The sequence below is a fragment of the Poecile atricapillus genome, chromosome 21 (assembly GCF_030490865.1).
Source record: "Poecile atricapillus isolate bPoeAtr1 chromosome 21, bPoeAtr1.hap1, whole genome shotgun sequence".
NCBI lineage: Eukaryota > Metazoa > Chordata > Aves > Passeriformes > Paridae > Poecile > Poecile atricapillus.
In genome coordinates this window covers 10,693,824-10,716,877 of record NC_081269.1, presented here as the reverse complement: position 1 = coordinate 10,716,877, position 23,054 = coordinate 10,693,824, and the positions used below count along the sequence as shown (strand labels likewise).

The 23,054-nt window shown below is 56.5% G+C and overlaps 1 protein-coding gene across 3 annotated transcripts in view; it reads right to left on the bottom strand.

Moving 5' to 3' along the window:
- Positions 1–659: 659 nt before the first annotated feature.
- The window catches only part of HIP1 (huntingtin interacting protein 1), a 33,463-nt gene continuing 11,068 nt past the window's right edge, over positions 660–23,054 (bottom strand). For 2 of the 3 annotated variants that reach the window (XM_058854726.1, XM_058854728.1), the window contains exons 2-31: positions 15,830–15,893; positions 15,143–15,285; positions 14,529–14,585; positions 13,998–14,078; positions 12,967–13,043; positions 12,748–12,809; positions 11,411–11,551; positions 10,973–11,030; positions 10,132–10,207; positions 9,590–9,721; positions 8,901–8,998; positions 8,666–8,738; positions 8,160–8,343; positions 7,977–8,065; positions 7,771–7,887; positions 7,584–7,685; positions 6,744–6,938; positions 6,479–6,626; positions 6,301–6,387; positions 6,087–6,218; positions 5,534–5,670; positions 5,321–5,431; positions 5,144–5,202; positions 4,941–5,034; positions 4,496–4,596; positions 4,279–4,384; positions 4,025–4,148; positions 3,479–3,540; positions 2,867–2,978; positions 660–2,394 (exon numbers count right to left, since the gene is read on the bottom strand). In XM_058854726.1, coding sequence (XP_058710709.1) covers positions 2,312–2,394; positions 2,867–2,978; positions 3,479–3,540; positions 4,025–4,148; positions 4,279–4,384; positions 4,496–4,596; positions 4,941–5,034; positions 5,144–5,202; positions 5,321–5,431; positions 5,534–5,670; positions 6,087–6,218; positions 6,301–6,387; positions 6,479–6,626; positions 6,744–6,938; positions 7,584–7,685; positions 7,771–7,887; positions 7,977–8,065; positions 8,160–8,343; positions 8,666–8,738; positions 8,901–8,998; positions 9,590–9,721; positions 10,132–10,207; positions 10,973–11,030; positions 11,411–11,551; positions 12,748–12,809; positions 12,967–13,043; positions 13,998–14,078; positions 14,529–14,585; positions 15,143–15,285; positions 15,830–15,893 — 3,105 coding nt within the window. In that variant the 3' untranslated portion in view covers positions 660–2,311. The remainder of the gene's footprint in view (positions 2,395–2,866; positions 2,979–3,478; positions 3,541–4,024; positions 4,149–4,278; positions 4,385–4,495; positions 4,597–4,940; positions 5,035–5,143; positions 5,203–5,320; positions 5,432–5,533; positions 5,671–6,086; positions 6,219–6,300; positions 6,388–6,478; positions 6,627–6,743; positions 6,939–7,583; positions 7,686–7,770; positions 7,888–7,976; positions 8,066–8,159; positions 8,344–8,665; positions 8,739–8,900; positions 8,999–9,589; positions 9,722–10,131; positions 10,208–10,972; positions 11,031–11,410; positions 11,552–12,747; positions 12,810–12,966; positions 13,044–13,997; positions 14,079–14,528; positions 14,586–15,142; positions 15,286–15,829; positions 15,894–23,054) is intronic. The other variant, XM_058854727.1, reaches the window with a different exon arrangement.

Here is a 23,054-nt window from a genome sequence, read left to right as displayed (position 1 = left end):
TACAGGAATTCTCTCTGGCTGGCTGTGCCTTAGGGTCCTCAGGAGACATGGCTAGCCCTACGGATTTCCCCCCCCAGTCCGCTGTGTCCTGCAGAGCAGAGACCACGGCAGGCAGGGACAACAGCAGGGAAAGTAACAGGGATCATGGCAAGGACAGTGGCTGCTGTCAACAGAGCTTTCTGCATCCCAGGGGTCCAACTGGCCCTGACAGTGCTGGAGGACATTAGGTGCTGCCCAGGGTGGGTTGACCATACTTAGGAGGGGACATTCCCCTGAGATCCTTGTCTGTGGCCTCCATGGGCCACCCAGTAGCAGGACCCTCTTGCCATGACTCTGCTGGGATGACCCTACATCACAGGATGATCTGCATGGCCTCCCCACTGCAACATCAACCCCCCAGGAAGGAAGGACAAAGCCACCCACAGTCCTCAGGGCCGGGCAGGGATCACATCCTGATGCCCTCCCAGCAAAAAGAGGGGATATGCAGGGTGGCCATGCATGGCCCCCCACCCTTGTGGGTACATGCAGGCGTGCAACAGATGGGGGCAAAAGCTGGAGGTCATCACCAGGACAACATGCAGGTCACCTCGACACCAAGTGATTTTGGGAGCCACTGAGCACCCTGATGAGCCCAGGACCCCCTTGTGACACAGGTCCCCTGTAGCTCCCCACAAGCTGCAGGGCTGGGCCGAAGGCTTTATTGAAAAATCCAAAACAAACAACATGGTCATTTTATCATACAATGAAAACCCAAATCATTTCGCCCTGCAGTGGGGGCTACCCCTGCCATCCCTGTCACCAGTTGCCATCACTGGGGACACCGCAGGGACCCTCTGCCCATGCCTGGCTGAGATACAAAAGGGACAAGTGGATTTGGCCAAGAGTGGTGCTGCTGTCCCCAAGCTCCCAATGCAACTGTGACCCCCGCTCCCCGGCCCTGAGGCCTGAGGTAGTTGGGCGTGCAGGCAAGACTCCCCCCAAAAAAGTGGGGAGGGTTTTGGGGCTCCCTGTGTCCTGCAGGAACAGGATGGCTGATATTGCATCCGAGGGGAGCCAGCATGGGTTGAGGATGGGGAAGCGGCAGGACCCTCAGGGGGAGGTCCAGGTCCCTCTGGCAAGCTGGAGCACAGAGTGGGTGGTCCAACAGCAGGGCTGGGAGGGCACACGGGAACGGTGGGTCCCTGCACACTGGATGGCTGCGTGGAGGGGTGGCAGCTCTGAGGCCACAGTGGTGGCAGGTCCCACTGCTCTAGGTGCTAGCTGTGTCCTGACAGGTGGGCATTGCTGGGAAAGCACACAGTGACAGCCCAGCCTGTTCCCAAAGGGAGAAAGACCAAATCCTGTCCTCAGCACCTCAAGAGGAGGGACAGTGGCCCCAGCAGGGGCACCAGCAGGACCATGGGGCATGGGGACATTGCTGCATGGTCTGACATCACTGTCTCCACTGCAGCGAGATGAGCTGGGGGGCCCAGAGGTGGCTCATGCCCCCTGCCCTCTGAGCCCCCTGCTCAAGGCACAAAGGTTACCCGGTTGGTGCCAGCCCCATGGCCACCCCTGCCCACCGCCACACTGGCCCTGGTCCCGCATCATCCAAGAGGGTGGTGACACCAGGGTGGCACCAAAGTGAGCAGGGACAGGGAGCTGCTTATTCTGGCTTTGGGGTGCTGTGGTTTTGGGGCACCCTGACTTCCCCCCAAACTCTCTGTGCTGCTGCCCTAGAGTTGCCCCCCATCTCCAGGAGCTGGTGGCTTGTGCAGTGGCACTGTTGTGGCCCAAACCCACACCCAGCACCTTGCGGAGGGTTTATTGCTGGCATGAACACAGTGAACTGTCAGGGCAGAGCATCCCAGTTCAGGGAGGGCTTGGGAGGCATTTTAGAGACCTAGAATGAGGAGCAGGAGCTCATGGCAGCAGCCCTCCTGCTGCTGCCCCTTTCCTAACTGTTCCTGGCACCCTGTGTAACCAGCCAGGGTATCCCATGGGACACCACCTCTCAGCCTGCAGTGGCCAAAGGCACTCGGTGTCCCCACCAAGGGGGAGCACACTTAGCACCAAGCCCAGCAGCACCCCAAAAGCTGTCCTCTGCCCAGTGGCACCCCTAGGACCTTCAGCATGCTCATTCCTGGGACAGGGGGGACATTCTTAATGAGCCAGGGGCTGGATTAAGGCTGGAAAAGCAGCAAGAGGCAAGAGAAGACTAACCACTCTTGCTCAGCCAGAGACGGCTCTAGGAGTTCCCAGAATCTGTGCAAAAACAAAACTAAAGGGTTAAAGACCCCCGCGTAGACACCTCCCCCCACCCCCAGCAGCTCTAATAAATACAGGTGTGGTTTGCGCCCTCATCCTGGCCCCGGGGTGTGGCTGGAAGCTCGGCTCTGGTGCTGGAGGCGGCTCCTGGAGGGACACAGGGGACATGTGCTTCAGTGGGGCTTCTGCACCACTTCCTTGGGGATCTTCTCAACAGACTGCACCAAGTGGGTTCCCAGGGGTGTCCCCCACAGGGTCCCTCCCAGGTGTCCCCTGTGGGCTGCTTCTATCACTGGTGCTAATCTGCAGCTATAGGTGGGAAGACAGGGTCAGGGGGTGCGCTGTCCACCAGCATCCCTCTGCTGCATCCCTCTGGGACCACAGGGCTGCTCTAGCAGCAGCTGAGCCCCCTGCCTGGGGATGATGTAGATCCCACATGTTTGGGTCTTTCCTGTGGAGAGACCCCATAGGATTTGCCCATGTGTTCCAACTATCCCCAGGCTTGTGGCAGTTGCAACAAAACCTCCTTACTGCCATGGATGGCAGGCAGGGCTTCTCCACCCTGCTCCACCTTTTCCAGGAGCATCTGCCCAGCTGGAGCAGGGCTGGCACCACTCACCATCCTCCTCCCAGCCTTCTGCCTCGCCAGCCAGCTCGTAGTGCTTCTTGCGCAGCTCCCCCAGCTTCTGCCGCTCCTTCTGTAGCTGGTTCTCCAGCTCCAGCACCCGCACCTGGAGACATAGCCCAGGACATGCCCACCCTGGCACAGAGCTGGGCCAAGCAGACCCCTTTCACACCCATTATGCCCCCAATATCGAGCCCAAAGACCACAGAGGTGCATCCCACAAGTGCTCCAACGATGAGCGGACCTGGGGAGTCGATGGAGCTCAGACAGGCACTGCTTGTGCAGGCAGGTGAAGTCACAATGATCTGTGTGGGCATCCCAGGCAGGGGAATTCCCCAGAGCTGCCCCATGCCAGGCAGAGGTACCCAGAGGGCAGGGGTGGCCATGGGCTATGTCATGATGGGAATAGCAGTGCGGCGGGATTGAGGACAAAGTGCATATTACTCCTGGGCAAACCCATCTGTTGCCTTCATACCTTGGGCTTCACCTTTGCTTGTGCTACCTGGGGGCAGCTGGGCATGGTGACCCCATGATGATGCCCTACCCCAGACAGCCCAAGAGAGACATGACCAGGTGTGTTTCCCAAACCACATGGGAATCTCCTACCTGTGAGTCCATCTCCTGACGCTTGATCTGGGTGAGTGTCATGCTGGAGAAGTCCATGCTATCTGTGGAGAAAGACACCACCAGCTCCCCTCAAGCTCTGCTCCCCCACTCAGACACCCCAGCAGCTCCCATGCTGCTGGCAGGGTCTGGCACCATGGCATATGCAAGGAAGGAGTGAAGGTCTCAGGCATGGGTAGAGACCACAGGGACACAGCCAACCAAGGGTGGTGAGTGCCAAGAGCAGAGGTTTTGGGGAAGGTTTGTGCTCCAAGCATAAAGACCAGCGGAAATAGCTGTAAGTTGTGCCAGAGGAGGTTTAGGTTGGATAAAAAGGAAAATTTCTTCACGAAAAGGGTTGTTCGGCACTGGCAGAGCCTGTCCAGTGCATGGTGGAGTCACAATTCCTGAAGGGATTTAAAAGCCATGTAGATGTGGCACTTGGGGACATGGTTAGTGGTGGGGAAACAGTTAAACTCAATTGTCTTAGCGAGCTTCTCTAGCCTTAGTGATTATATGATTCTAAGATCCCTGCAGACCAACATTTACCTTTCTCCTCCACCTGAGACTTCCCAGCCTTGGTGGAGGCCACCACGCTGGCTGTGGCCTGGTTGACGCCTCGGGAGGCTTGTTGGAGCTTGCAGAGGTTGGCGCTGTCTTTGTCTGCCTTCACCTGCCAGGACAGTGAGGAGGGGGGTCACACTCCATCAGGCAAGCAGAAGACCAGCCCCATGATTTGGGGTGACCACATGGTGCCCCAGCATCACCCTGAAGCATAGGCAGGGTAGCAGCCTTGCTCCTACCTTGGAGGCTGCCACCAGCTGCGCGGTGCTGGCCGCAATCTCCCGGGAACAGACCATCAGCTCCTCAAATGTCCCCTTGCCTTGCACTACCAGGTCAGCAGCATCACTGTAGGAGAGCAGAGAGGAGCTGGAGCATTATCCCGCCACTATGTCCCCTCCCCGTGGTGATGGCAGGACTCTGACATCCTCTCCGCACTCTGGTGACAGTGGCACTTACACCATGACAGTGGCACCCCAGCCCACTGCCTTGGAGGCAGAGATGAGACCCTCGGTCCAGCGTGAATTCTTGGCATAGAACTCCTTGGGGGATGCTGCACCCTGCCGTTGGAAAAGGCACAATTAACTACCGGGCCCCTGCTCTGCGGGGAAAGGAGGAGGTCAGGGTGTCATTCAGGATGTGTGCTGGAGGTGGGGACACACTGAACTTGAGGGTTGTGGGGTCCCCTGTGTGGGAAGGGAGATCAGGGATCACCATGACACCCCAGAAACCAAGATGAGCCCCTGGGGGTGGAAAGGAGCTCCTGGCAGCTGGTGGGGAACTCCGAGCGGGACAAGGGTTGGAGCAGCATGTCCCAGGAAGTGCACAATGCCCCTCAGCTGGATAAGCACCCCTGTCTTCATCCCTGCCTGCCCCCTTGCTCCCACCCCTGCTCCCAGCTCACCCGTCCACTCTCGACAATCTCTCTCTGGAGGTCCTTGGAGGCCAGGACCAGGACATGGATGGCCTGCATGAGGCCTGTGCAGGAGCCCAGGATCCTGTGAGACAAATGCCACTGAGCCCCACCTGTGGAGCAGCTACCCTGCCTACAGCACCTGCCCCCATCCTGCCTGCCTGGCTCTGTCCAGTGCTCCAATCACCACTCACCTCTCATTAACTTCCAGTTTGACTCCAGTGTCACCAGCCCGTGCCTTGCTCAGCATCTCCTGTTTGAGGGGAGAGAAGCTGCACTGAGCCCAATGTGCCTCTTTGGCCTCTGCAGTGGTCCCAGCAGGCCCCTGGCGTGGTGCCTGTGGGCACCGCTCTGCTCATGGTGACCCCCACCTCAATACGGGCAGATGCTGTTTCGATGGCTGTGGCTGTCGCTGCCATCTCCTTGTCCACTAGGTCACCCAGCTCCTCCTGCTTGACATCCAGACCTCTGGGATGCAGCTCCTGAAGACAGGATGGGATGAAAGGGACAGTCCAGGAGCACTACAGTCCCTCTGATGGTGCCTGCCATGGCCTGATCCCATCTAGCCCTCCTGGGCAACCCACCTCCCCAATGGCGCTGATCTGGCCCAGGCAGGCTGTCACCAGGGTGCAGTCAGCACTTGCCACCGTCCCTGGGTCTTGCAGGGCGCTGAGGTAGCTCACAGCCTCACTGCCACACCGCTTGCACAGCTCCAGCAGACCTGCATGGGCAGCAAAGGGGGCTGAGGTGTCACATGGCGAGATGTCTGGTTCCTATCCACTGCAGCATCTTGCCCGTGCTGGCCTCTGCCTGTCCTGGTGTCTGCCCACTTCAGCATCCTACTTATCCCAGAATCCTACCCACCTTATCCCTGCATCCTGCCATGACCCCTGTGCACCCTGGCCACCACTCATCCCAGCATCCTCTTTGCCCTGGCACCTTCCCACCCCAACATCTGCTCACCCCAGCCCCTACTCACGCTGATTCTCTGCCCACTGAGTTCCCTGCCCACTCCAGCCCTTGCCCACCCTGACCCCTACCCACCCCAACTCATGCTCACCCTGATCCTCTTCCCATTCTGACCCCTGCCCAGGATGGGTCCCACCCACCCAACCCCTGGCCTGGGGCAGCACTCACGGTCTGCAGGCTCCACAGGGGCCACATGGGAGGTCGCACTGCCCTGCAGGAGGGTGTTGCTGACCAGGTGGGCGAAGAGGGCCAGGCAAGGCAGCAGGGAGCCCACGGCTGCAGCAGGACAGCAGGCACAGGCTTCAGCCCCCACTGTGATGCCCACCCGCCCTGAATGCCAGGGCTGCCCCTGTGCCCAGTGCCTGGGGCTGCCACCTCTCACCTGCGCCATCCGAAAGGTACTTGCTGTGTGCGTCCCGCAGGCGCTCTGTGCACTCAGAGGCTGCCAGTGTCTGGGACAGGAGGCAATCTGAAGGCAGACAGTAGGCAGGGCTCAGCCAGGACCACAGGGAGCAGGCAGGCTGGGATAATGCCAGGTTGGGGAACAGCAAGGGCATCACCTGCTGAGCCGGTGCAGCTGATGTGAGCAGGATCCTCCATGCGAGCCAGGGCGTCCTGCACCATGCGCTTGGCCTCCAGCATGGTGCCCTGCAGCAGGGACAGCTGCTCCTTGGCCAGGCGCTGCTGCAGTGCCCACTCTGTGCTCTCCTGCTGGGCCAGAGTCGGGCTCAGAGCCCCTGCTGGGCCACCCAGCACTCCCTGCACCCGGTCCATCCTAATCCCTCTGGTCTGGCCAGAATGGGGATGGCAGGACCCTCATGGTACCTTGTCTCTCAGCTGGGCCTGTAGCACCTCCAGCTCTGTCCTGCTGCTCTCCTGCTTGCGGCTGAGCGTGTCCCGCAGCTGACGTAGCTCAGTCTGCAGAGCTGCCATCTCGTCCCTGTGCTGCTCTGCTGCTTGGCTCAGCCTGTCCCTCTCCTGCTCCAGTCTGGCAATCTGAGTGTTCTGCTCTGCTCCTGCCTGGGGGGGCCATGGAACGGCAGTTGGGACTGTGCCAAGGGTGAACCCTCCAGTTTGGGGACTCATTCTTGGTCCAGGCTTGGGCCACCCGGACTGTCCCTGCTGAGTGCACCATGGCCTGCACCGAGCAGCACTGATAATCTTATCTAGTGACAATTGAGGCTCCTGGGGAGTCTTTTCATTTTCATCAGTGAAAATGCTTTTTTATCGTGACTGTCACCATCCTGATGGAGGAGTGGATGCAGGGTGGTGCTTCTACTCCATCCCCATCCTGCTGCTGAGTCTGCCTACCTCATAGATGGGTCACTGCATTTTCCTGCCAGCTTCTGCCTCCCACAACGAGCCCAGGCATCCTTGCTGTCCTCCCCAGCTCTGTGGGCATGGGATACCCTCTGGCACATCTTGCAGTGTAGTGCCACACTGCTACCTGGACTTACAGCAGGCAGAGCTGCTGACTGACCCTGTTCTTCCAGGCATTTTATTCCATGATCCCTGCTGCTGGAGCCCACTGCTCCACATTCTATCACACTCAGATTTGGCAAAGAAGGTGACAAGGAGCTGATTTTGGTGGGTATCACCTCTTGAATGGTTAAGGCCTGGCTACCCAGCCCAAAGAGGTGCTAAGCACCCCCCATGTACTCTCACCTGTGTGCTGGACTCCAGTGTGCCCTGGAGGACCTGCAGCTCCTGTCTGCTGGCTGCCAGCTCCCGCTTCAGTGTCTCCAGCACCTCTGCCTGCTCCTGAGACTGCAGCAAGGGGAGAGGTTGGGAGCACTGATGCCCCATGGGGAGTCCCTGCCCATCCCCGGTGTGTCCCCCCATTCCTACTCACCTTCCTCTGTGCCTGCTCGCTCACCCGCTGGAAGGAGTCCTCTAGCTCCTTCTTCTCCCGCTCCACATCCCCCTGGGCCTGCCTGGCCACTGTAATCTGTTTGGTCACCTCTGCGTTCTGGAAGAGTCAGAGAATGAGCTGAGCAGCCCCAGTATCAGGGGGTATGGCTGGGAGAGGGGATGCTGGGGGTGGTTTGGGGAGCCCACCTTGCGCAGCAGGTCAGCATGGTTCTGCACCAGCTCACTGTATTTCTCCTTCAGTTTGCTGTACCGCTGCTCGTTGGCCTGTGCCCGTCCTGCCATGCATGCAGGGACAGAGAGCTGAGCACCCAGGACTCCCTGCCCGGGGCTCACCCCCACCCTATGCCAATGCTGGCACTCCCTGCTCACTCTCTATTTCTGTCAGGCTCCGCTGAGCCTTCTCCGTGTCCTCCCGCTGCTTCTTCAGCTCCTCCAGCTCTGCACGCAGGAACTCACTCTCGTCCTGTGCCTGCTGCTTCAGGTGCTGCTGCTCAGCCAGCTCGGCCTCCAGCTCACTGGCACGACCACGCAGCTGCACCGCACCCCGTGCGCTCTGCAGGGACAGGTGGGGACTGATGGTGCTATCACTGCCTGCTGGGACCATCCAATGCCCACCGGTACTGTCCACAAACGCCCCCCTGCAGGCCCCCAAGTGCATCTGGGCAAAGCACAAGGATGCTGGGCAGTGGAGCTGAGCCCACCCCCCAAAAGGGATGCAGCCTCCTGGCACACCTAGGGACCCCCAGTATGGGGGAAGCCACTGGGAAGAGGGCAGGACAGAGATGGGGTCACTGTCTTGTCCAACCAGGGACACACCCACCAGCCTACCCGACATTTCCAGTGGGTCTCATCCTGCCCACCTGCCTGTCACCCACCTCAGCCTTGAAGTTCTCCAGCTCCTCCTTGAGGGCTGTGATCTCCCCATAAAGCTGCTCAATTAGCCGGTCCCTGGGAAGGAGAGATGTGGAGTACACCCTCAGTGCCACAGGGACACAGCCTGGAAGGGGAGGTGCCCTCTGTGTCACCATGGCTGTGATGCTATTCCAGGCAGGGAGTTCCCAATACAATCTTGGCCATTCTACAGCATCAGTAATCGTCAGGATTACTTACTTGTCATCCTTGGTCATCCCATTCTGGCTGTCGAAGTTGAAAGGGTCGCAGCTGAAGGAGCTGCCAAAGATGTCATCAAACTTGTTATCAAACAGGCTCTGTGAGAAGAGCAGGACAGACTTGGAATGACCCCACCACCACTTGGTAGCTCTTGTCCCTCCATGTCCCCAGTGTCACTGCCAAGCCAGCCTATGAGCTGCCTGGACACTAGGGCTGGTTCCACCCCTGCTTCCAGAACACTGAATGTGATGAACTTGATTCCATGGAGCATCTGTGGCCCATCCCCACCTAACTCCTAGGGGAAGAAGATCCCCAAAGCCACATCACTGCATGCTCCTTCCCCTCCCCAGTCAATGCCTGAGGACAACCCTTGGGTGGAGAGGAGGGTGAAGATCTAAAGGTCTCCATGGCAATGCTTGAAGCCAAGCCTCTCCCTGCCCATCACACCACTGAGCAGCACTGGGAGAATTCCAGGCTAGTTCAACCCTAACAGCACCCAGGCAGGACACTCAGCATCCAGACTGGATACACAGGACCCAGATGGGACATCCAGCACCTGGATGGGGCACCCAGCACCAACCCATCTCTCTCCAGTTCCCAAGGCCTTACCCACTGTCTCAGCCCTCACTGCACCACAGATTTGGAGAAATAACCCCAGATTCAGAGCCAGAGAGCTCCACCATCCTCACCTGTGAGGCTGCATCCATCTCCACCAGGTCGGTGATGGGCTCGCTGTCAGGCGAGGACGCCTCGGCGGGGATCACCACCACAGGGCTGATGTGCTCTGACAGTGCAGAGGCACGCAGGAAATTGGGAGGGCTCTGGGGAGGGAGGGGAGCAGGGCTGAGGGGGAAGGACTGGCACTGCTGCTGGGCTAAAGGCACAGTTGGTTGAAACCCTGCCCTAGAGCTGAGCTGGCCATGCCTTGACCTATGAGAATGGAACCAGGACCCACAGGAATGGAACCAGGACCCACAGGGCTGGGTCTCAACAAGGGCTACGGATCAGCGAGAGAGGGGATCCCAGCTTCTAGTCAGAGGGCAGCTCCATCCAGTTGGATGCCACCCAGTGAGGGATAAAAGAATGATCCTCAAGGCCCAAGAGCCCCATGCTGCCACCAGACCTAAGAAGCTGGGCAAGGCAGCAAGAGGCTTTTTTGGGCCTTTTGCCAGTGCCCCCACTGCTTCCCCTGGGCACAGGGACAGGGAACATGGGGACTGCAGGGTCTCACCTCTGGCAGCTGTGGAATCTGAATCAGCCGCTTGAAGTACTGCAGGTTGCTGGAGCGGTAGAAAAGGTCCTTGAGCCTGCAAGGGGCAGGGAGTAGTTAGGGATGGCTTTTGTCCAACCTGGACAACCCCTTGCCTGCTCCCAGGGGGTGTCACCTGGTCACTGTACTGCTCTGGAGGGGAAGGTGTTTTGTTCTGCCACCAAACTCAGGGCAGGTCCTAGAAGTCCTTCCACTGCTGGAGAGTTGGGCAGGGAGCAGGACCTGGAACTTGAGCAACCCAGTCTAGTGGAAGGTATCCCTGAACATGGCAGAGGATTGTACCTGATGATCTTCAAAGGTCCCTTCGAACCTAAACCACTTCCTGCCTACCCAAAGTTTTCAGGAGCAGTGGGGCTTGACCTCCCAGGGGAGCCAAAACCCTCACCTTCAGTTTCTGCAGGAGCATCTTCCCCAGAAATAGGGTACCTCCCTCCAGGACTTACAGTTTTGGGGAGAAGGGACAGTGCCCAGCCAGACCACTCCTAGCTTCCACCTCTCCCAGTCACCTGAACATCTCAGTCAGGATCTTGGCACTGTTGATCCCTGTCCCAAGGTTAGTCCCTGTGCACAACCACCCCTGCTATCTGCTCTTTGCAGTTTGTGACCTTGAATCAAGCTGTCCCTCAGCACCATGGCATCCTCCCCTGACACCATGACATCCCCTCCCTGCTCTTGGTGGCCAGTTTTTGTTTTGGTTACTCTAAATAACCATGTACCACAGCACGTCCCTGCTCACTCATTTTTAATCACAGTGCCTTGCGAGCACTCCCAGTGCACCAATGCTCCGGGTCTGGGCACTTACTTTCGGAACTGCTCCAGGAAACGATCTCGGTGGCCCTGCAGTGTTTCTGCCGGTAGACCTGGAAGAAGCAGCAAATAGAAATGTCAGCGGGTGTCTTCATGGATCAGGGAACAACCCATCAGCACAGCCATGTGGAGATGCCTCTTTCCCAGAGATGTCCACCCTCCTCTGGGGATCCAAATACACCAGGCAGTGTCCCGCTGCAGGAGGGGACCCCACCCTACACCTCCCAGGGCAGAGGGAAGTGTGGGCTCCTGGCTGCCACAATTCCAAATCCTGAAGGATATGGGTCTTGCACCTCCTTTCCATGGTGACTCCACTCCCCAAAAGAGGCTGGAGAAGAGGTGGTAGTGAACAGTCCAGGCTGAGCAGGGTGGTGGCCCCAGTGCCTCCCTGTGTGTCCCCCCCATCAAAGGCAGTGGTACTGGGGACACTCACAGGAGTGGAGCTTGAAGAGCAGCTTGACGGTGTAGTCGTAGAGGTGGCTGCAGTCCAGAATCACCTGGATGAGTGGGGCCAGACGGCACTGCCCTGCTGCTGTCACTGACACTGAGCGTGACATGTCCAGGGAGCTGAACACTGCAGGGAAGGAGTGTAGGATCAGATCCAGCAGCACTGGCAGCATCAGAGGGTGTCTGCCAAATCCACAGTTGTCACCCAGAACAAGATACCCACTGGCCCTTGGAGCTGCTCTGCAGCTGTTTGTGAGCTCAGCGGGAGGGGAAATTCCCACCCAGGTCTCCCACCCAGGCCTGGGAACACTCCAGCCTGGCACCATAAGCCTCCAACCAGGACTGAGCCCCAGCTGTGTCCCTGGGCAGAGCTGACATGCAACCCCTGTCTGTCACTGTTGTCTCACTGGCCACTGGAGTGTGCTGGGTGTGCCAGAGGGAAGATGCTCCAAAATCAGCTTGGAGCAGCTGAACACCATCTCATTCCAATACCTTCCACTAGACTAGGGCACTCCAAGCTCTATCCAACCTGGCCTTGGACACAAGGATGGGGCAGCCACAGCTCTTCTGGGCACCCTGTGCCAGGGCCTCACCACCCTCACAGACAAGAATTTCTTCCCAATTTCCCACCTAACCCCACCCTCTGGCAGTGGGAAGCCATTCCCCCTTGTCCTGTCACTCCATTCCTTGTTCCAAGTCCCTTTCTGGTGCTCCTGGAGCCCCTTTAGGCCCTGGAAGGGGCTCTAAGGTCTTCCTAGAGCCTTCTGTTTTCCAGCTGAACAGCCCCAGCTCTCCCAGCCTGTGTGCAGAGCAGAGGGGCTCCAGTCCTCAGAGCACCTCTGTGGCCTCTTCTGGACTGGCTCCAATAGCCCCATGTCCTTCCTGTGCTGGGACACCGGGGCTGGAGGCAGCTCTGCAGGTGGGCTCTGACCTAAGTGGGGCAGAGGGGAAGAATCACCCCCTTACCTGCTGCCCACACTAGGGGATCAGCCCAGGGCACACGGGGTTTTGGAGCATACATGGCTGGGGCATGTTGAACTCCTCATTCTCCAGCATCCCCAAGTCCTCCCCAGCAGGGCTGCTCTCCATCCCTTCATCCTCCAGTCTGGATTGATACCAGAGATTGCCCTGACCCAGGTGCAGCACCTTCACTTTGCCTTGTTGAACCATAATTCAGGTGACATGCCCATATAAGAGCTGAGCTGTGGTGCCCTCAGCCAACATCCTGTCAGAGCCTCCTCCAACTCAGATCAGCCCCACAAAGGGGCTGGACAGCAGCAGATCTCTCACTCCACCATGTTACAGAGTAATGCAGGGCTTTACCTGTCTGGAAGAGGTTCAGCTCACACTCCAGGTAATCAAACATCTCCACCGTCAGCTGAAAACTAGGAAACAGGGTTGAGGATGGTTGGGAACTGTCCCCAAGGCCACCCATGAGGAATGGTCCTGTCCCTGCTTGGTCATGTGGCTGGTGGGGTTGGGCAGACTGTGCCACCCACCTGCACCCACTCTCTCCCTGACCTTCCCCTGCCCCACACTCACAAGTTATTGACATCATTCTCCCCAGCCTCATCAAGCTGCCGGTCGGACATCTGCAGATTTCCAGGGAATCGGGGATTCTGTGGGAAAACAGGAGTCAGGAAAGGGGTCCAGAAGATCTCCTGGTCTGGCCACAGCTCCGGGAGCACCAGGGCAGTGATCCAGCAGCCTCAAAGTCAGCTCTTGGATGAACCAGGGGAGTGATATGGGGAAAAAGGGAGGTAGCACAGGGTCTCTGAACCCTGGGTGACCACAGCATCCCTAATCCATAGCATCTGTTCTCTTCCCAGCAAGAAAGATTCTTCCTGGGTTGAGAAACCTGCCAAGCAGGGAGGCGATAGGACTTCCAGCAGAGAGCTGGACAGGATGGAGTGATATCTGTGCCAGGGGGTTCCTGCCCAGGCATATTGGGAAAGGTTGCATCACACTTCCGAAACAGGGTGATAGGCACAGAAAACACCTCTTTTCAGCAGTTTTTCCCTGTTTTCCCATTGAGGATTGTCTCCCTGAAACTTAGACCTTCTGATCTTGTTTTCATAGTTACTAGCCATTTTCCCAGGAAAATAACTATAAACATAGATGTTTATACATTCTTTCCTAGAAATGTCTTTTGATGGATGTTTCACATGACCAGTGTGATTGGGAAGGTAGTAACCTAACTATCCAATCCCTGGTCATTGTCAAGAATCTATAAATACTGGAGTCACAAAAATAAAATCATCCTTTTCCCTATAATACATTAAACCGTGTCCATGTGAATCATTCTGTGTCCTATAGCGACAGAGGATAGCTGGGGAGAAAGGGGTATGTGTGTCTCCTACTACTTGTAGCCCACCAACTCCCAGCCCAGCCCAAGGAGTCCTGAGCCACCAGGAATCCTGACACCCCCAAAGCATTGGCCCTTGTGCCATTTTTGATGGCCACTGGCAGCTTTGGGAATATTTAATGGAAGCAGCAGGATGGCCATGCTGGTCCCTTGCTGCCACCCCAGTGCCCACCCCCTTGCTGTAGCCCTGGGGACAGCGGGTACTTACCTTGGTGTGAAATTCCATCTTGGTTCTCAGCAGTTTGAGGTAGATGCTGCAGAGCTGACCATAGCCCTCGCTCAGGTGGCCCTGTGGGGACCCCAAAAAGCTGCTGAGATCCAGGGCAGGCTGTGGAAAAGCCTTTTTCTGCTGCAGAATGATTGACCCCTCCCTTATCTCCCCAAAACCACAGCCAAACCCTCCTCGCTGGCACCTGGATGCAGGCTGGCTGTACTGAAGAGATTTGGTCAGACCTTCTCATCACCTTCTCTGCAAGTTTCAATGCTTCATTTGACTGTCAGAGCAGAGTTTTTACTGGATTTTGCCATGAAGTAGGAAGGAGGCATTTGATTTTTGTGGAAGGGAACGCAGAATGCAACTGAAACCCAGCCCAGGTAGGTGACAACAGCCACAGGTCAGCCACAGGTTGGCTGTGCTCTGCTTCCTGGGAGAGGGAACCCCACAAGGCTACACCCCCCGCCAGCCTGGCCAAGGCACCCCCGGGGTCTCTCTCCACGGCTGGCAGGGTTGGTCACTTACCCACATCCTGCTCATGTCGCTCAGCTCATTCTTGTATCGCATGGAGTCTTTCAAGACCTGGAGGAATGATGGTGACAATCAGTAGGCAGAGCATCAGGACACAGTGTTCCATACTTGAAACCAGGAACTGGGTAACAAAGGAGAGGTCTTGATGCATCCCCAACCCTTTATTGCCACTGCCAGCCTTGGGTGCCTCCGCTTCCCCAAGGAGGATCCTTGCTAACGGCTCCTGCACCAATGTCATATCCTGGTGCTGAGCAGTCTCCTCTGGGACTGGCACTGCTGCTGGCACTGGGGCTTGAGGCACACAGGGTTTTGGGCAGGGCAGCACCCGGAGAGCTCTGGCACTCAGCATTGACCTGCAGGAGGGCACTGAGCCTTTGGGAGAGCTCCAGCACTGGTGTCCACATAGGATTGACACCAACCCCTCCAGGAGGGTTCCAGCTCCAGGCCCTACCCCTACCTCTAGGAGGCAAATGACTCTCTGAGAGAACTCCAGTACCCACCACAGGACTGACTCGCCAGAATGACACTGACCCTTCAGCGTCTCCCACCACCCGGTGCAGCCCTGCAGGGGAAAGGATTTGGCCCCAAGCTGAGCTTTGTGCACTCACATTGGAATGTCCATCCCGAAGGAGCTTGTGGAAGACATGGCAGAACTTCCAGCAGAGCACGGCATTGCCGGACAGCGGCAGCCGGTTCACCACTGACCAGAAGGTCTGTGCTCCTTTCTCATGGTGTGTGCCCAGGATGCATGGTGCTGGTGGTCAAGGAAGCACTCCTCTACCCTTTGGTGATGGAGAATGGCCACCAAAAGACAGCTGCACCCACAAAGCCCAACGGGCCCAGGCCACCACAGGAAGCAAATGATGCCCAGCCCAGGTATATGCTGTCCCCAAAGTGGCAAAAGCCACCTTCTCCCCTCCAGCCCTGCTCTGGGAGCACTATGGCACATGCAGGCTGGGTCTGTGCCTCTGCTGAGCCTTCCCAGGTGCCTGGCTGGGATGCTCGGGGATCCACTTTTGGTGGCAGTGTCCCAGCCTGCTGTGGGCACCCACACTGCTGTGTGCCTTCTGGCAGTGCTGGGAGCAGCCTGGGCACCTACCAACATCCAAAGGCTGTGACAGCAGCAGCAGGGACCCCATGCCACACTGGAAAAAAATCCAATGTTGTTAATAGCCCCCAGCCTCCCCAGTACTCTGTGCACTTCTCCTCACACCCTCTTGATGCTGCCCCTTTTCCAGGCAGCCCCAGCCCTGCTCCCACACTCCTTGTCCCACGGCCAGCTTTGAGAAGGATATTCCTGGCGTGTTTCTCCTTGACAGCCACTTCCTGCGCATTAATGGCCTTATTGATGCTGACGGTCTGCAAGAGAGAAGAGATGGGGGGGGTGAGATGGGAAGAGTTGAGGCTCCCTCACGGTTCTCCCCTTGCTCACTGAGACCCTCTGGCTCTGCAGTGGCTGGGTCCCATCCAGGTCCCCAATCCTTGCTTGTGCCAGCTGGATGATGACCTTTCCCGGATGCCTTTCTGGGATGCAGTTGGCATCCACCAGGTTCAGCTGCTGCCAGGACTCATTTACTCAGGATAATAATGAAGTAATTAAAGCAGTGCCCACAAAAAACCCTCTGCTGCCCTCAGAGTGGTGGGATAGGCAGAGGGAAGGCAAATTCTTCCCCTGCCCTTGGATCATGGGCAGCAGCTGGCAGCTCCTACCCACTTCTGGGGGTGCTGAATGGGGAGGAGGACAATTTGGGGAGCACCAAAAATCAGGCAGTGGGATGGCAAGACCAGTGCCAGGGCTGCCTAGCAAGGTCCTGCCTGCTCCAGGATTAGAAAGACAGGAGTGGAACCCACAGGCAGGACTTGTCATAGAGGTGTTGAGGACCTTGGGGAGTCCATGCTGAGGAGCCTGGGCACAGCCAGCCAGTATTTATCCTACGGAAGGCAGTGGCAGCCACTGGAAGATTTTCCAAGCAGATTTTTAACTCTACCCCATTTCTGATCCTTCATGGATCAAAGATGCCAGCTCAGGGTCATCCATTCCCCAAGCTTCCACATCACCAAGTGCTTCCTTGGCACCTGCTCTGTGGACATCCCACTGTCAAGAGAAGGAACTGTCTGGCTCAGCACTGCCAGAAGCAGCTCGTAACTGATATAAACCAATTAAAGCTGTGAGATTAATTTCAATGCCTTTCTCACTACAATCTTGCTGCAACCCTGCCTCCTGGCCCTCTCTGAGGTGGCCCCACATGGCTTCATCTCTACAGATCCAGGTGAGTCTGTGCTGAGTGGGGCTGGAGGGACCCACAGGAGCCCCAAATGTGGTGGAGTACAGCCCTAATCCCCCAGGAAGTCCCTTTGCTACCGAAATATGTGCCAGCTGGAGTGGGAATGATGATGGCCTGAGGCAGATGAGACCCCATTCACACCTGCACCCCCAGCCCAGAGCCAAGCACTGCCTTTGCTGAAACTGTGTGTCCCAATACGAGCCAGTTCTGCTGCTGGGATGCCACTGGTCTGTGGTGTTTGCAGCCCTATCCCTATTGGCTCTGGGTGGTGACCATGGAGGTGACCAGTAAGGACCATGGAGATGACATGGGAGGTTATCAGCAAGATGCAAGAGGCTCATTTTGAGGTGTCAGGGGACCCGAATTGCCAGTTGGAAGACGCCCATCCCAGGTACCCAGAGCAGAACCTGGATCTCAGCTTGGTTTTTTAAGGAGAGCTGAAAGAAGCAGTGGAGAGACCCATCCATCCCTTCCTGAGGGGCTGGATGGAGGCAACACATTCCCAGCACATGAGGACAAAAGTGGGAGTCATCTCTGCAGCTCTGCCTGTCCCAGCAGCCATAGACCCTTGTCAGGAAAACCATAAAATTAAATTCAGCATTAAAAAAGTACTTGGGAAGGTGCCTCTGCCAGTCTGGTGAGGGATGCCCATGTCCTAGAGGCTTGGAGCATGATGCCTGCACCCCAACAGCCATCTGTGACACATGCCATGGATCTAGCTCCAGGCAGCTTGTCCTCATCCAAAATCCCAGGCTGCAGCCCCAAAGCCCCCAAGACTCTCAGGACAGTTGTGATGAACCAGCCAGCACAGTGAGGAGTGCCAGGATCAGCATTTAAATGCACATTCTGCCTCAGAATGGAGCTCTGGACCACAAGGAACAAGCCAAATGCAAAGCCAGAGCTGGGGAGTAGAAGCTCACAGCCAGAGGCAAAATGTAGGCACCACTCTCCCAAAGCTGTTCCTGCCATCCTTGAACGACCAGAACAGGGTGCTCTCTGGAGGGAAGCAGTGCTGTATCCTTGGGAAAGCTAGAAACTCCCACTTTAACTGCTCTTTCATGCCAGCTTTTCCCAGGAAAGCAAGGACACTTTTTTCCAAACAAGGAAGGCCCAGTGACCTCCCAGAGTGAAGAGACACAGTGGGAGCGTGGCAGGGGCTGGCAGCCCCTGGTTCGAGGCAGGGACCAGCTGGAACTTCCATCCCAAAGTTCCTCAACTCCATGAAGCACATTGAAGCATGCACATCTGTCAGGAAGGCAGAAAGGTTTCTGAGGAAAAACTGGATTTTACTTTCCTGTACTCACGGACACCCTAATCTCATAGTGCATCCCCAGAAGTGCAGGGCAGGGGCCCCCTCCCGAAAGCCACTTGGGACATGCCCAAATTGCCACATCAGTGTCTCTGGCAGCACCCACACCAATAAGCTGGGGAGAGCATGGAGCAGCAGTAGGAGACCAAGGCTGGAACTGTCACCTCCAGGGGACAAGTGGGGTCAGGGAGGGTGATTTGGCCACAAAATTGGGTCAGAACAGAGAGAAATTTGGGGCTGCCTGGACAGCAAGCCCAGACTCCTTCCCCATAGAGGGTCTTTCATCCTAACTCAGAGATGCCCCTTCCCACCATCATCCCACACTTGGAGTTGATGGAATCTTCTATTTAATTATGAGCTTCCAACCTATGAGGGTGACTTCTGACCCACCACAACACATCTGGGCAGTACAGCCGGCCCTGCTCTGGTTTCATGAACAAGTCAGGGAACACTGGGGACATGGGGCAGCTCCACACCCCACCCTGCTGCTGGGACAGGAAACTCTGGAATATCCTCTTGTGCAACGGGCCAGGTAGGAAGCGGCAGGAGAGTCCAGAGGCGTCCACTGCACAGGGAGAGGCGTGAGGGGGACACTGCCATCCAGCCACTCTTGCAGAGCCACAGGGCCAGGATGTGGGACTGAGCTCAGTGGAGCAGGACCTGGGGCAGGGCTGTGCACGGGACTCTGCCAGGCTGGGGAGTGGCTCCATGGGTGCTGCAAGAGCTGGGAAGGACATTGGGGCTGGGGAGGCTGCAAGGGCTGGGAATACTGCAAGCACTGTTAGCTTTCCAAGTGCCACTTGGGGGACGAATGTGCATGGAAAGGCACAGGCCATTTGGGAGAGGAGCAGTCTGGGACTATCTATCCCTGAGCAATGGGATCTTTCCAATAGTCTTTTCCTCCCTCTGCAATACCAAGGGGATTCCCAGAAACCTGTGGAAGGTCTACTGCCCACGGCTTGACAGGCCACAATAGCTATGTCCCATGGGAATTCCCAACCCCTGATCCAGCCCAGTCCTTCTCACAAGGAGATCCCACAGCAGGGCAGAGCCATCAACAGCTCTGCACTGGGGTGACCCATGGACCAGGTCTCATGTCACCTCTCTGGGCACACGTCTGCAGACTCCAGACAGAGAAGCCCAAAACTGCATGGAGGAAAAGGGTCGGGATGACAAGGCTTTCTGAGCCCTGACACACACATCCCTCTGCCACACATACCCTCACTCCCCACCAGTCTTCCCCAGATTATGTTCTCACTCTCTGAATGCAAAATTTCCCCTTTGGAGGCAAAGAGCCAAGCTTGTGGAGCCAAGCTCAGGAGCAGCACAATGCCTTCCAACTTTTTTCATTTCCAAAAGGAAGCAAGTGTTGGTTAAAGAATCCAGAGCTACTGCAAATTATTTGGAGAAATTGAGCAAGTCGCAGTGCAAATCCTCTTAGTAATGCTCCCTCATTTCTTCTTAATTCCTTTCTATAAATGGAGAGTGGGGTGGAGCGTACCTCTGGAAAACTGCTCACAAGCCCTGCAGAAGCAGGCACTTCGGAGAAGGGAGCAGGAGGACTTGACTACAACAAGCCTGGAAGAAAAAAATCCATGGGTTTAATTAAGATGCAAATCCCAGTATAGCCAAGCTTGGCTCAGGCCCTGGAGGTGTGTAGGACATGGGAGGCAGGCAAGCTCTTCCAAGCATCTCTCTTTAAACATCACCCACCTCCAGAAGCTAATGTCAAATCCCAACCTCAATGGGGCTCAGGGAATGGTTTTGTCCAGCAAAATCCTGGAACAAAGCCAGCTGGATAACACCTGGTCAATGCTCTGCTGAGGACTGGCGGGAGCTCCAGGGACAGTTGGGGTGGCTGCGACCCCCCCATGCTGGGCACCTGTGGCCTGACAGCAGCAGGAGCAGGAAACAAACCTGGCTTTGTGCCTGCCAGCAGCTGGAGGGAAAGGGAGGCAGGAAGGCAGGAAAGCAACACTGGCAGGCCTGCCCAGCCACATGGGATGTAAAACCCAAGGATATATTTCTATGTATTGTACAGGAGGATGCTCCACCTCTCTTTCCACTCAGTTCCATAGACTTCCTGGGAGCAGGGAGTCAGGAGATGTGGAAAATACCTTCCCACCACTTAATCCAAGCTATTTGGCTGCATTTGCTGCAGAATCCATGACTTTGGAAAGCAAGTGCTCCTCTCCTGGCTGGAGCTCCTTTGGGAGTGAAGTTCCTTGTTCAGGCTGTGTGAGCATATCGCAAAAGATGCCGGCACTCTTCTCCCTCCAGACGAGAGTAGTTCCCAAAATGACACAAGTCTCAGATTTCCCATCGCTTGGGCCATAAAAACAACCATCTTCCCCAAACCAATGACATATTTTAGTGACAGACCCCAAAACCTCACTGCATCTATTGAAGTCACTCCCAGTGGTGGTGGCGGCTTCAGATATCCCTCTCCACGAGGAGATGTTGATGTCACCAGCCCAGATGCCAGCAGGAAGAGGACCAAGGTGTCCACAAACAGCCCTGAACCCCAAGTGATACCAGTGTAGGTGTTTGGGAGCACCTTGTCCCATAGCCTGCACATGGTACTCCCCAAAACAGAGTCCCCGAGAAGATGGCAACAGGCTCTGTGAGCCATGCTGGAATCCAATGGCATCACCATGATGCTCTTCTTGGCAGAGACCTTGCTCTGGCATTGCTGCCTCCAGGTCTGCTCTCCTGAGGCCAGGAGGATGATGACTTCAGACTGATGACACCACCAGCCCCTCCAGCATTCAGCAATGCCCAATAGAGGAGTATAATAGAGCTCTTCAAGCACAGATGGGGTTTCCAGGGAAAAAAACACCTGGGCCTGAAAATGCAGTGGTGGTATGAGGTTCAGAGGTCTCTGGCCACAAGGAGACACGCAAGGCTGGAAGCTGATGTCCAACTCCTAGCATGCCTTTGCCTTGAGAGCTGTAGTGCTGTTATCCCAGTAGGAAAACCAAAAGAAAGTTGTAGGATGTCCATCATGTCTATTTGGCGTGTGCCTGGACAGCACCACCAGCTCCCAGCTCCTCCTGAGGGTAGCAGAGGTTGGGAACCACAGGAGGATGCACCCATGACCTATGTGCAAGGACTTGACCCACTGCTGGCTCTTCCAGAGCCTCCAGTGAAAATCCCAAGTTCCACACCATCAGGAGAGATGGAGTAGGATGAAACAGTGTGATCCAAATGCTCCTCCACCTTCTAGGCAAAGGAAAGAAGGAAGACAACCAGCCAACCAAACTGTTGTGGGTCCCAAGGGTTCCAGTGAGATACTCAATGTCAGCAGGGGAGAGCTGGAATGATTCCAGGGAGGGTTTGGCTCCCAGAAAGGAGAAACCACAGTGAACACATCACTGCCCACTACAAGGAACCAGTACCTGGAGTGCTGGGCAACTGGATTCCTCCAGCGACAAACAACTTATGTAGTTTAATTACTTGGACATGGAATTTTTAAATCCAGTTTAAAGAATATGGACTTTTCCAATATAGATAGCCTTCAGGGGAAAAAAAAGGATGGTAAGAAGCAATTTTGGGGAGAACAGCTGGCAAAAAGCAAGGCTACAAAATCCAGACCTCACAGGAACCAACTGGGGAAGCTGACACTATGAAGTTCAGAGCCCAGGCTGCCACTGCCCGGCACTTCCAACCCCAGAGCACAACCAGAGACCATCACAGGGAGCTGGAGCTGAGGAGAGGCAAAAACCCAGGGGGAAACCCAGGATCTCCATCCCTCCATTAAAACATGCACATCCGCACATTACTCTTCTCACTTAATTACTGCTCAGGGCGCTCCATCAATGCTGCCCCACATGCCCAGCTGGCCTGGCTGCAGCCAGAGCCTTTCCCATGAGCTGCCCCGATAGCCAGGCTTTTAATTTTAAATAGGGATTTTATGCAAGGATAATCTCTTCCAGAAGTGGTGATTTCTGTGTGGAGAGGGAGCGTGGCTGTGTCTGACAGGGTCAACAGTCCAGGAAGGCCTTCCATCACCTTCAAACGTTCCTGAAACATTCCCAGTCATGCTGACCAGCAGATGCAAACATTTGGGCAATTTTTGGAACAGGAAGAGATAAAGGAGTGAGGATGGAGGATTTGGGGAGCAGATGCAAGGAACTCATCCAGATGTGCATTTCTATGATCAGCTGCCATCCAGGACCCACTTTTCTTGGGAAGCATCACCCCAGCAGGAACACGGCAGTGCTTATCGCCCTAGCAGGATATTCCCATATCGAGCTCGGATCTAGTGTTGGTGGAAATCGTTTCTTGCAATGCTTCTGGGTGAGCAGCAACTCCTGGGAGCAGGATGGGGCATCACTCTCCCGTTATCCCCCCTGGGTGTCTGGATCCTACAATGGTGCCAAGAGCAGCCACGACCACGTGGGCTCAATGCTGCATCTGAGGGACCTGCTGGAGCACCGGGAAAACCCAAATCCCTCTTCCCAGGTGAGCAGCGCAGTGATGAGCATGCTCCCTGTAGGAACAGTCCCTAAAAACCCACTTCCTTCCCAAAACTTGTTTCCTTTCCTTCTGACTGGGCGAGGGGCAGTCCCCGTGGGCCGGAGGAGCTGTGACAGCGGCACTGCACACTGGGACACAGGTGCAGGGAGATATAGGTATGTGGGGACACAGGTTCTCCTGGGGACATGGCAACATGGATGCATGGCAACACGAGTGCTCGTGAGGACACAGATGCATGGGGACACCAACGCTCGTGGGGACACGGGTGCTCGTGGCACGGCCTGAACCCCGCCGAGCCGGGGGCTGGGGGAGGACACACGGGCGTGTGGGAGCGAACTGTCCCCGGCCGCAGCCGCACGGATCACCACGGAGCATCACCACGGAGCATCACCACGGAGACGAGCCCCCACACCCGGTGGCGGGTCCCGCCGCCACACGAACCATCCC